This window comes from Podarcis liolepis, assembly GCF_965112155.1.
Source record: "Podarcis liolepis genome assembly, chromosome: 1".
Classification (NCBI taxonomy): domain Eukaryota; kingdom Metazoa; phylum Chordata; class Lepidosauria; order Squamata; family Lacertidae; genus Podarcis; species Podarcis liolepis.
In genome coordinates, this window is record NC_139554.1 from 103,294,647 (window position 1) to 103,307,262 (window position 12,616).

The window sequence follows — 12,616 nt, forward strand, 5'->3', positions numbered from 1 at the left end:
ATAGAATACAATGAGCTGGCTAAATGTCCTCGGCTGCAAGCCCACACACACTGTGGGCTGCATTGAAAAAGCATAGGAGTCAGTTTCCAAATAAACAGTCATAGGATCAGGCAGTAAACTTTGTCCTTAATAGAGGCTGGAAACTAAAAGTGTCTATCTGCCTGCAGAATGGACTTCTGCTCATGCAACAAGACGCCCTTCAGCAGGGCTGGATTATGTTTGATGAGGCCTTAAGCTACTGAAGGTAATGGGGCCCTTTATATGTCCAGCTGTCCTTTATATGATCCAGCTGTCCTTTGTCAACAACAAATTGTCGCTGTTTTTTGTGTTGAATATATGCTATATAGGTATGTAGGTTTTCTTTTATTTGTTTTTTATCTTATATTTTGGAAATGTACATCCAGGGTTTTTTCGCTTTAAGAGAGTGGGGCCCTAAGCTATAGCTTGTTTAGCTTATACGTAAATCCGGCACTGCCCTTCATGGGAAACCTAGCAGGGGAAGGAGATACATGCCAGGAGTGGGCGGGGCCAGAGGCAAGAGTGGGTGGGGCACTGGGAGTGACTCTTACTTTTGTAAACAGTAGGCTAACAGAAACCAGTTGTTTCTACATCCCCATCTCTGCATCCAGGCAAACAAGATACATCACCACAGTTCAATGGCACATTACAGTCAGGGCATTAAGCAGGGCCAGTGAGGGGATGTGGCCTAGGTAATGGGTGTGATTTGAGAAGAGTCCTGGGGGCCAAACATAATAGTCCCCAGGCCTGGGTTTTCCCACCTCTGAGCTAAGGGTAGAAAGCGCCTTAGCTGCAGTGCAACAACTGACAAAGCTCTTGACTTTGCTGCCTTCTGTCATACATCTGAGGGCGGGGCAGCTCCCTCATTAGTCTTTTCAGCTTAGGGTTTTATGTCAATATATATCTCAAAAAAAAAAAAAAAAGATGGATCAGGTATCTCCCAAACAAATGCGGATTATTTCTCCACAATGTGTTTGTATGAGCACCTCATACAATGTTCCATTTCTTCCTAGATATTGTTAATTGCTTTGTTCTGGCATCTTTCCCTTAGGGCTACTCACATCACTGAGCTGCAGTGCATTCTGCTTAGCCTGGACCATGACAGGCGAGTCTACTATGCTGGTGAACTTGAGCGTGTCCGGGTGCTGGCGGTACTTCTTCTCATTCAAAGCATCTCCTGCTTTTCTAACTTTCTCTACATCCATTGAACCAATTGGGATCCACCCGATACCTTTCATCCAGCTGTTAAAGTCTGCCTTGTAAAGATTCTGGGTGGGGAAAAGAATGAAAAGAAAACAATCAATCACATGAACAGGTAACAAAACAAAACAAAACCTCTTTGGACACACTTACATCACTCTGAATCTGCATCATGTTTTTGGACCGTTCCACGGTCATATCGTCAGGCAACAATGTGTAATGGTGCACCAAGTGTTTGTAATTTGTGTTGCTAGCAATGTCCTGGGCTTTCTTGGCAGCGACAACGTTGACCATATCCAGCGGAGTGTTGTATTTGGTTTTGCTCTCCTCGTAAGCTTTCCTGTACTCCCGGTCCGACTGCATCTTGGCAACGTTCACATAATGGACCATCTTGGGGTCGTCTTGGAGACTCTGGAAGCCAACCAATTTACCCTTGCCAAGTTCATAGTCCTTTTTGTACTGGTACTGTCAGGACACACACAAAAAATAATATCAAAAGTGAGGTCGTTTTCCTGGTGAACAGCCCAACACACCCTTTTCTGCCCCAGCCCTTTCTCTTCTTCCTTGGAGTCCGTTCCTTTTATCCCCTTCCTCTCTGCCTCATCTTCCCTTCCCAGTGGGATCCTGAGGCAGGGAAAGGTTGCTTTGATCTGTTCAACTACAAAGGGCTCCTCCCTCACAACAGCCTCCTTCTGTTGTTCCATACATTTCAGCTTTCCCACTGTTTTCCCTGCAACGCACCCTTCCTTTTTGCCCACCCTACACAGAGAGAGAGAGGCCGAGGCCCTCAGGCCACCCATCCCTGCACTTGAATCCAGTAATTGAACCAAGGATTGCTATAAAATCATCATACCACCACCATTATTAATTAGATGATGATGATGATGATGGTGATGATGGTGATGATGGTGATGATGGTGATGATGGTGATGATGGTGATGGTGATGATGATGATGATGATGATGTTTCCTCCTCATACTCAATGCCTCTTTGAAAAGAGAATACTTACATCACTGGCAGCATGTCTAGCAGCCTTGGCAGCTCTAATGGGAATAGCATCAATTCTTAGGTCGTATCCCTTCGATTTCAGATCTTCCAACCCCAGTTTGTAGCAGTTCTGGAAGAGAACAGAATGTTTCTCTGAAACTACAGTTGGTTGCTATTCACCTATGCTTCGAAATTATGCACACTTGTGTGCATAACAATGTATTGAGAGGAAACTTACGTCGCTGAGATTGTAGGAATTAACCCTTGCCTGGAGAAACTGGGGAGCATCTGCCGGAAGGTGATATTTATGAATTACATCTTCATTTTTGGCTTTATAAATTACCTAGAACATAAATCAAGGTATATTATATTCAATATATTCATAGTGTAGAATACTTTAAAGTTCATTATGTTTTATTGTACAGTTTTATGCTTAGAAAGTGAACTTTATAGTTGAATCACAACTAAGGGGTGGCGTCCAATGATGTCCATCCATCAGTGGAAGGGATTTGTGGAAATTCACCAAAGGATATACCACTATTCATAGAAAATATCGGAGAAGTTCACAATAGTTATACATGAAATCATACAATAAAAAACATCTTTTTTTTTTTGAATCAGCTAACTATTATGGAAAGATGTATGAACAGTAGTATATAATTTTTAAAAAACAACCCTAAAATAATGATTTATTGTGTTAATTGATCCCATGATGACTCCAGAATAAAGTTAGCCAACACAGACGCAGACAACATGTGCCAATACTTACATCACTCCTTTGAGCTTGGTTGATTTTAGCCTGTACTACAACAGGGTCATCTTCAATTTGTGTAAACTTAATAGTGTCTGGATGCTGACGATATTTTCTCTGTTCAAAAGATTAAAGAAAATAAAACTGCAATTCCTTCACAGGAAATTATATTTTGCTATTCCATTTCTTTCATTTTTGGATTATTGAAATGATGCCTTTCAATAATAAGGATGCCCTGACTCAGAAATATTTAAAAATAATCCAGGTCTGAATTTGCTCACAAGAAAAGCTTTCCTGGCATTCCCCCCCCCCCCAAAAAAAAACAACCACTTAATTATATGATAAACCAGCAAAATCAAAATAAACCAGCAAAATCAATATCTCCATAACAACATACAAGAAAGTCCTCTTAACGGGATCTAGTCTTTGCAATGGACAAATCTTTGACCAATATATTGTGTACATTCAGTTTCCATTCCAAAATACTCAGGCTGGCAAATGCCAGTGGATTTACCCATATGCTCTGAAACCTACATATTGATATTGAGTTATTACGTTCTTGATTGTGCATTTTAAACCCACAATGTAGCTAAACCAAATTTCTTAAATATGTAAAATGGCTTCAGGACAGAAAGAAACGAAATCTGTTCTGGAAGTCCATTCAACTTCCAAAACATTCGAAAACCAATTCACGGCTTCTGATTGGCTGCAGGAAGCTCCTGCAGCCAATCGGAAGCCCCGTCAGATGTTCAGGTTCCAAAATAATGTTCACAAACCAGAACAATAACTCTGGGTTTGCAGCATTCAGGAGCCAAAACGTCCGAGTTCCATGGCATTCAGGATCCAAGGTACGACTGTAGTAGGAAGGATCATAGCATAGTAATAGAGATTGTGCTTTGCACACAAATGGTCCCTGACTCAATCCCTGGAGAACCTTGGCTAGATCAGTCAGTGGTATGATTAGGCAAAGGGCATCTTCTTGTGTTCCAAACACAAGAACAAATCTAGCCTGCCCTTCCAAACTAGCTTTCGAAACAGGTTACACACGTGCAGCCCGTTTTTCGATAAGGCTAGGGAACAGAGTATACAGCATCAGTTTGTACATGTGATTCCTTGGTCAGATAGGGACATGTGTTAGGAAGCCTGTCTCCATGCAGCACAGTCCCTAAGCTGGCCTAGGTCAGGGTCAATAAGGTTGATTCTACTTAGGGTCTACGTACCTCACTGATAATATCGGAAGCTCTCTTGGCTTTTTCAGCATCTAGGGACCCAAGTGGTATCCAGCCACAGCCTTTCATATCACTGTTGTAGTCAGCTCTGTATTCATTCTGGGAAAGACCATAAAAACGACAAAATGCAATTAACTCAATTTACACAAAGAAAACCCTCTACAAATCCAGTGTGTAGAATTTAAGAACGTACATCGCCAGCCGGGAACCCTCTATATTTTGGGGAAACTCCAACTCCCATCATCCCTAGCCAGCATGACTATAAAGTAAATGTTCTCAGAAGCTGATGCTTCAACTCCCAGATCCCTAGACTATTCACCGCAATCAATGGACAATGAAGCACAGGAATGACATGAAAGTGAACCCACATATTCTTTTGCTTTGCAGGTAAACCACAGAAAAAGCTATACTTCTAAGCATAAGAAAATGTTTGCTTTTCAAATCCACAGAGGCTTTCCCTTTAAACGCCTCTTATTCTACTCAACCTTCCTCAGAAAGTTAATCAAAAAGGTAAGGAGCTATCTGCTATTCCCTACTAATTAGTCTTCATTCAACCTTTGGGTCTGTTAAGCTACCAGACCCTTTTCATTCTTGGCATCGTGGTGAACGTCTTAGAATTAGATTTTTAAGGTAATTAAATATGGGAAGTACACAGGCTGATGTTTCCACTTTATCCCAGCCCTAGCATGGTTTCTGTGGCTTGCTGTTGTTGAGTCCAGGAAAAGCGTAGGGAAAACATCACATCTCTTTGAGTTTGTATGAAACCCTCCTTAGCTGAGCAATGCTAGACAAGCACAACTACTTACCTCACTCTGTATTGCATTGGCTTTCTTGGCAAGTTCCACAGGAATACTGTCGGGGGGATAGCAGTAATTATGGATGAGACGCTTGTAGTCTGTGTTGCTGACAATTGCCTGTGCTTTCTTTGCTTGTAGTACTGCAATCATGTCCAACGGCGCTGTGTACTTGGTCTTTGACTCTTCGTAACCTTTTCTGTATTCACGCTATAAAAGAATTAACATGTACCTTTAAGAGTTAGAACTTCCAAAAAAACCCAAAACAACCCTAATACTTTGTAAAATGCAGGCTACTTGCATGGCTATGGTGAGACATGCCTTAATTATATCACGATTGGGCTGCTGCAATACAGTAAAAATGCACTAAACATTTACATCAATAGGATCCAGATCATATTATTATTAGCTAATAGGATCAGTATTAGCAGAACTTTAACCTCTAAAAAGCATCAAACCAGAACAATAGGCATTCTACACTGGATTACCCATCAGTCTCTTACAGTTTGGTAGTTTTCACTACATGTCAGACATATTCTATTTTCACTGGTTAACGTCTTCCCTTAAGCATTAAGATGGATGATCTGAATAGCCATCAAATAGGTACTAACGTTCTCATCTCCGCTTAATATCTCTAGGCCCTTTTTGGATTGAGTCATAATTGCCCAGCACAATCCTAAGCATGTTTATGTGAAAGTGAATCCCACTGTATTCAAAAAGGCTCCTTTTCTCAACTAAGTCCATAGCCTTCTGGTGAAAGGAATTTTGTGGTATCAATGGCTCATCATGAAGGGAAACATTTTCATGTTAATTTCACTTAAAGGTTGAACCCGAATATCTTTCAGAATTGAGCTTTCCTGGCACTCATTAGCAAGACTAAGTCGGTATTGGATATAAATCACAGGTTATTATTTTTACACGTATTTAGAATTATTATTCTTTGCCATTTATCCTTGCTTCTTGTTTTGTGGAATGGAAAGAGCTAAAAGTCTCTAAATAATTTGACATATGCAAATAATTTGGCACACAGCTGACATCTTACCAGTGCTAACTACAATGTGCACAGAACGGGTACTTACATCGCTCTGCTGTTTGGCCACTTTCTGAGAATGTAGCATTTTAGGATCATCCTCAATGCTCAGAGCTCCAACCATCTTCCCTCTGCTCTGTTCATAAGCTTTCTTATATTCCACCTACATGGGGACAAGACATTAATGGTCTTCTACATTCTGTAGCCACTGCATAGAAATACAAATATTTTTTTTTTAAAAAAAAAAATCTTCATTTTATGCAACACTTACATCACTTGCAATTTTTCGATTGGCTTTGGCAGCAAGAATAGGAATGGCATCAAACTTGATCTCAAATTTCTTATCTTTTGATGTGTCCCAGTCATACTTATAGCAAGTCTGACACAGAAGAATAAACAAATAACATGAAGAAGGTATGACATCATATCAGGACTATAATGACATTAAATCTATCCATTGATTGTAGAGAATATATACAGTCGTACCTTGGAAGTCGAACAGAATCCGCTCCAGAGGTCCATTCGACTTCCAAAACGTTAGAAAACCAAAGCGCGGCTTCTGATTGGCTGCAGGAAGCTTCTACAGCCAATCGGAAGCCCCATCGGACATTCGGCTTCCAAAAGAACGTTTGAAAATCGGAACACTCACGTTTTTCAATCATTCGGGAGCCAGAACGTTTGACTCCCAAGGCGTTCGGGAGCCAAGGTAGGACTGTAGTTATATGATCAAGATATTTTTGAATGACTAAAAAATTTGAAGATAGTTTTCAACTGATGAAAACCACTCTCTTAAACCCTCTTTCTTCCTGGGGTTTTATTAAGTTTCAGCTTAAGTCCAGCCGCGATCCATGAAATATTTTTCTGCCATGTGCCCACGTTTTAATAGTGTTGTTTATAATCAGGTCTCCATTACAGTTTGCAACACAAGTTATGCCTTTCCCAGCAGTGAAGCCGTCACAAATTGTTGTTTTTAAAGGAATTACATAGCTGTAATATATTTCCTGTTAATGGTTCACAATAATAATCTCTGTTTGGAGAAATAATATACATCAGCTGTACTAATAAAATCTGATCTTTTCCAATCACATTCCTTGACGCTGTGTTTCTGTTGTACAGAAGACATCTTGGAGCTGGTAGATAAAATAATTTGGGGTCCAGCAAACTGGTCAAAGGATGCTCTCAGGTGCACAAACATTGTTAGTTGCTTTATTTACAAAAGATGAGCCAAAATCTGGCTTTGAGGCAACTCTTTACTTAATTATGGCATTGTAAGCACTCTTCTCATCAAACTTGCAGGCCTGAACTTAAAAAACCCCCCAAGGAAAGTGTTTTCTTGTTATACTGCTCCTCCCCTGCTTTTTGGCCATTTCAGTACAGTGGTGCCTCGCAAGACGAAATTAATCCGTTCCGCGAGTCTCTTCGTCTTGCGGTTTTTTCGTCTTGCGAAGCACGGCTATTAACGGCTTAGCGGCTTTAAGAAAAAGGAAACAAACTCGCAAGAACTCGCAAGATGTTTCGTCTTGCGAAGCAAGCCCATAGGGATGCGGAATGACTCAAAAAACGGAAAACTCTTTCGTCTAGCGAGTTTTTCGTCTTGCGAGGCATTTGTCTTGCGGGGCACCACTGTACTATCCTATCAGGTCTACCAGAAGATCTGAATTAATCCTTTTGACTCCATTAAGTGGCTGCACCCACCTATTTAACAAGTGAAGGCTCATACTCACATCACTGATGTTATATGCATTGACTCTGGACTGGAGGAACAAGGGAGCGTCCGGAGGCATGGAACATTTGAATTTCTCACTCTCATGTTTGGCTTTGTAGTTCAGCTGAAATGTAGGATGAACAAATAATATTCTGAGTCAGTGTTGTCACAAGATGAAGCTAGGTCCCGTGAAACATAAAACAAGGCAGGAGTTTTATGTTCTGAGTTGTCAGGTAACTTACATCGCTCAGCTGCTTGGAATTAATCTGTGCTTGTACCATCACGAGTGAATCTGGCACTTGTGTAAATTTGAGCTTATCGGGATGTTTTTTGTAGGCATACTAGGAAGACACGAAAGCAAAAATAAAACAAAATGGCAGTTGATTTCCAGTAGGCATTGGCATTATGGTGTTATTTATATATATATATATATATATATATATATATATATATATATACATATATCAGTAACATCATAAATAGAGTTTTATAAACCAATTCAGATATCACACCTCCATTCATTCATTCAGCAAAAGTATAACTGGGGGCAACACTGCCATTCACAAAACTTAAAGTTCTCTGACTGTCAAAAATATAAAGCATCCAAGAGCTCTCATATGTCCTCCAGCCAGGGAAGTGTGAAATATTCTGGTAGATTTTACCTGGGAATCACAAGCATAATCTAACTCTGCCACAGTACACAGACAGTGATGGAGGTCATCACTTGCACAGCTATGGCTATAAAGGGTGAACAGCATTGGTATGTATGGTTTTCCCTGGGAAAGCATACATGCGGCAAAGCACATTTTGGCCACAAGATGTCACAAGAAACCTGTAAAATGCATAGGTTGAGGAGAAACAATACTTGACCCATATAAGAGTGAAAGAAGACCCAGCGGTTTTATTTTAATGAAAAGCAGCCCCAGGAAGCTACAGTTCTGAACAGAAGAGCAGTGGGGGGTGGGGGGAGAGAAGCAGATTATGGCAGGCCTATTTCCCCCCAAAAATATTCTCTACTCATGCTACTTCTACCTCAAAGGTCCAGCCTCCTAGAAGGTTGCTTTTCATTAAAAGAAAAGCATCAAGTCTCTAATTTGTGAGAACAAACTGAAAGCAAACACTGACATAATAGCTGATAAAATGCGTATGTCAGGAGAGGGGACTGAAAAGTTTTTATTGCTGGTTCATTTTTATTAATTAGCAGAAAGCTGAGGTGCACAATTTGTCAAGTCTGTACCAACACTGGTGTATATACACCTGCTAATTTTTGTCTCTCTTTTTACTCCTTGAGTCCTCATCTCTCACTTAAGCCAGCAATGACAGGTACTTCTCTGCAGGACACGAATGCTGCTTGGTGGGTGGAGAGCCAGATTTCCTTGTCTGGTGTGCAACTGCATGTTAGAGAGTGTGGAGTTGGGGGTCAAATGTGCCCCCGTTGTGTGTGTTGTGTGTGTGTCCATATGAGCTCCCACCCTCAAAACTTCAAGTAAATAGAATTCTAGTACGTAGTTCTTTTCTTGCTCCTTCCATTAATTTCGTGGAAATCTTGACTGTATAATGTGAAGTCACTCAGGATATAAGTAAGATCTTGCTTGATCCACAACTTACGTCTTTGCACAGGTCTAACTTCTTCATGGCTTCATATTCTTGAGTTATGGTCTGAGGGAAGTAGCCCTTTCCCTTGTCCTCTTCATAGTCAGCTTTGTAGTTTTTCTAGGAAAAGCCACAAGGGGTCAATAACCACCACGAACTCTATCTGAACAGGTTAAGGAAGTGGAATCCATACTTACATCGCTCTTCATGGCCGCAACCTTCATGCAGTGTGATTGGTATGGGTCGTCAAAGGTGCCTATGTAGCGGCCCAAGATATTCTGCTGATATCCCTCTTTATATTTAACCTAGAGGAAAAGTGCCACATATTACAATAGGCATAATGGAGTTTAGCAAAGTCTTCTTTAGGCCATAAATCTAAGTGCAATTGCAACCACACTTACATCGCTGAAGCCTTTCAGCACATTGTCAAGTTGATACTTCGGGGTATCGCAGTAGTTGATACTTGTTCCCTTAGCTTTTTCATATGCTTCCTTATATAGTCTCTGCCGGGAGTGAAATATAAAAGTCATCATGTAGCAATAAAAGTTGACTGTGCAGGTCATTACAGTTTGTTTTTGTTTTTTTACACATCGACTGAACCTGAATGAAGAGCATTGTGAAAAGAGAGCAAAGGGGTGCAGAAAAGAGGGTGTAAGAAATCTGTGTTTTAGTCTGGCAGCAAGCTACATTTTGGAACTCCCTGCCGATTAACATCAGGCAGACACCTCTGCTGTACTCTTTTGCTGCCAAAAACTTTTTTTGTTTTGGCAAGTCCATCCAGACAGATAGACATGTTGGCACGTTTTAATCTTTTCTCTTTAGCCACTGTTGATTTAAATCACCTTTTCAAAAATGTCAAAACCGGACCTTAACATCTTTAATTAACCATTTTAAACCATTTTATTTTATTAAACTGCTTTGAGGGTGGTGGTGTTGTTTAACAACAAAGCAGTACATCAATTTTGTTAAATAAAAAAATAAATACATAAAAATAAACATACGTCTAGAGCTACCTTGGCATACTCTCTCTTTATATACAGTCATACCTTGGTTCTGCATCACCTTGCAACTCGAACGTTTTGGCTCCTGAAGTGAGTGCTCTGGTTTGTGAACGTTCTTTGGAACTGAACGTCCGACGCAGCTTCCGCGGCTTCCAGTTAAGTGCAGGAAGCTCCTGCAGCCAATCGGAAGCCGTGCCTTGGTTTTCGAACATTTGCAGAAGTCGAACAGACTTCCGGAACGCATTCTGTTCGAGAACCAAGGTACGACTGTATATATAAACGTTGGTGTAACAGGCGGTGCACTATCTATTTGGTCCTAGGATGGAGTTGAGAGGATCCAGATAGATATGGGGTGGCCCTTTTGGCTATATACTGGAGCTTCTGCACATATACTAGCAAGGCTTTTCAGGGCTCCACCCTTCTGCTCCTCAAAAACCACAAATAGTCACTTCAAGAGCTGAGGTAGCCTGGGTTGCAGCATGACTAGGATCTAGTCTAGAAAAGGAAAAATGGGGAAGTCCATGAGGGAAGCATGCTTGGGCACATGTGCTTGGCTATTTGGATCCTGGGCAGACTTTCTTAACTTAATACAGGAGGCTACATTCCAGCCATGTGAGAGTCAGAGGTGGTTTCTATAAACATCCATTCCTCACACCCTGGGCACATGAACACACACACTTCTATCTTCATTATCCATCCAGACCATTATCACAATTCACAGGCACATAGCAGCTAGGCAAAAGCAATGAAGAAGTATGCAGAACAGGGCTGGCAAAGGGGGTGGCCTGGGGGCATCCCGCTAGATGGAATTTTTTATACTTGCTGGTTCATAATTTTGGCTACAGAACTGACAACGGTTCATCAATGCTTGACAGAAACAGCTTTTGAAAGACCTGTAGGACTCTTCTAATATGCATTATTAATTATTATTATTAATAACATTTACATCAGTATTGGACGTGATTTACACATTATGATTTTTGCAAATATTTCAGAATAGTTTTATTGCAGGGAGTCAGAAGTACTTAAATAAATGGATGAAGAATTTGGTACCCTGCAGGTATCCTCCTATCGGTGCTAACCGGTGTAGTGTGTACGGAATGGGTACTTACATCGCTTTGCAGTTTGGCCACTTTCTGAGAATGTAGCATTTTAGGATCATCCTCAATGCTCAGAGCTCCAACCATCTTCCCTCTGCTCTGTTCATAAGCTTTCTTATATTCCACCTACATGGGGATAAGACATTGATGGTCTTCAACATTCTGCACTGCAAGCTGATCCAAATCAGCCTGAAAACTGCATTTCTCTGCAACACTTACATCGCTGGCAATTTTTCGATTGGCTTTGGCAGCAAGAATCGGAATGGCATCAAACTTGATCTCGAATTTCTTATCTTTCGATGTCTCCCAGTCGTACTTATAGCAAGTCTGACACAGAAGCAGAAGAAACAACATGAGGAAGGTGGGGCATAATATTAGGATGATTTAATGCAAAAATTGATCCATTTATTATGGTGTTCTTGTCGTTGTTGTTGTTGTTGTTATTAATTAGATTAATATACAGGCCTTCATCATAAGATCTCAGGGTGGCTCACAGAGTAAAATAAAATAAAATAAAATAAAATAATGTAGTATAAACACCAACAACTGGGAATTGTTGGCCTGCAAGTGCTCCAATTGGACAACAGCCTTCACCGAAGGCGTCATGGACTTTGAAGAAGCATGAACTCAGGACAAAAGGGAGAAACGTGCTAAGAGGAAGGCATGCTTGGCAAATCCTCACCATGATCAACTCCCACCCGGAAACTTATGTCCCCACTGTGGAAGGATGTGAAGATCCAGAATTGGCCTCCACAGTCACTTATGGACGCACTGTAAAGACCACATTCATGGAAGGCAATCTTACTCAGCTATGAGTGATTGCCAAAGAAGAAGCAGAAAATATTGCAGAGGGTATATAACGCTCTAATTGTATAAGACATATTTTTTAAAAAAATATAATCGCTAGAGAGTAGATTGCTTCATTATACAAGCCTTCCCCTACAAAAGCAGCTGATAACATTCATAAGCAACTAATGAACATAAAAGTCTACTATCCCCAGTCAAAACAAAAAAATTCCTTCCAGTAGCACCTTAAAGACCAACTAAGTTAGTTCTTGGTATGAGCTTTCGTGTGCAAGCACACTTCTTCAGATACACTGAAACAGAAGTTGCCAGATCCTTCTATAGGATCTGTTTTTTTGTTTTGACTATGGCAGACCAACACGGCTACCTATCTGTAACTGGTACTATCCCCAGGGCTCACAAGT

The 12,616-nt window shown here is 40.7% G+C and overlaps 1 protein-coding gene across 50 annotated transcripts in view; it reads right to left on the reverse strand.

The window, feature by feature from the left end:
* The window catches only part of NEB (nebulin), a 153,718-nt gene that overhangs the window by 117,351 nt on the left and 23,751 nt on the right, over nucleotides 1–12,616 (reverse strand). For all 50 annotated transcript variants that reach the window (XM_083492334.1, XM_083492306.1, XM_083492338.1 and 47 more), the window contains exons 19-34: nucleotides 11,628–11,735; nucleotides 11,421–11,534; nucleotides 9,709–9,810; nucleotides 9,505–9,612; nucleotides 9,323–9,427; nucleotides 7,957–8,055; nucleotides 7,734–7,838; nucleotides 6,281–6,388; nucleotides 6,059–6,172; nucleotides 4,992–5,189; nucleotides 4,177–4,284; nucleotides 2,975–3,073; nucleotides 2,444–2,548; nucleotides 2,228–2,335; nucleotides 1,372–1,683; nucleotides 1,080–1,286 (exon numbers count right to left, since the gene is read on the reverse strand). In XM_083492334.1, coding sequence (XP_083348460.1) covers nucleotides 1,080–1,286; nucleotides 1,372–1,683; nucleotides 2,228–2,335; nucleotides 2,444–2,548; nucleotides 2,975–3,073; nucleotides 4,177–4,284; nucleotides 4,992–5,189; nucleotides 6,059–6,172; nucleotides 6,281–6,388; nucleotides 7,734–7,838; nucleotides 7,957–8,055; nucleotides 9,323–9,427; nucleotides 9,505–9,612; nucleotides 9,709–9,810; nucleotides 11,421–11,534; nucleotides 11,628–11,735 — 2,100 coding nt within the window. The remainder of the gene's footprint in view (nucleotides 1–1,079; nucleotides 1,287–1,371; nucleotides 1,684–2,227; nucleotides 2,336–2,443; nucleotides 2,549–2,974; nucleotides 3,074–4,176; nucleotides 4,285–4,991; nucleotides 5,190–6,058; nucleotides 6,173–6,280; nucleotides 6,389–7,733; nucleotides 7,839–7,956; nucleotides 8,056–9,322; nucleotides 9,428–9,504; nucleotides 9,613–9,708; nucleotides 9,811–11,420; nucleotides 11,535–11,627; nucleotides 11,736–12,616) is intronic.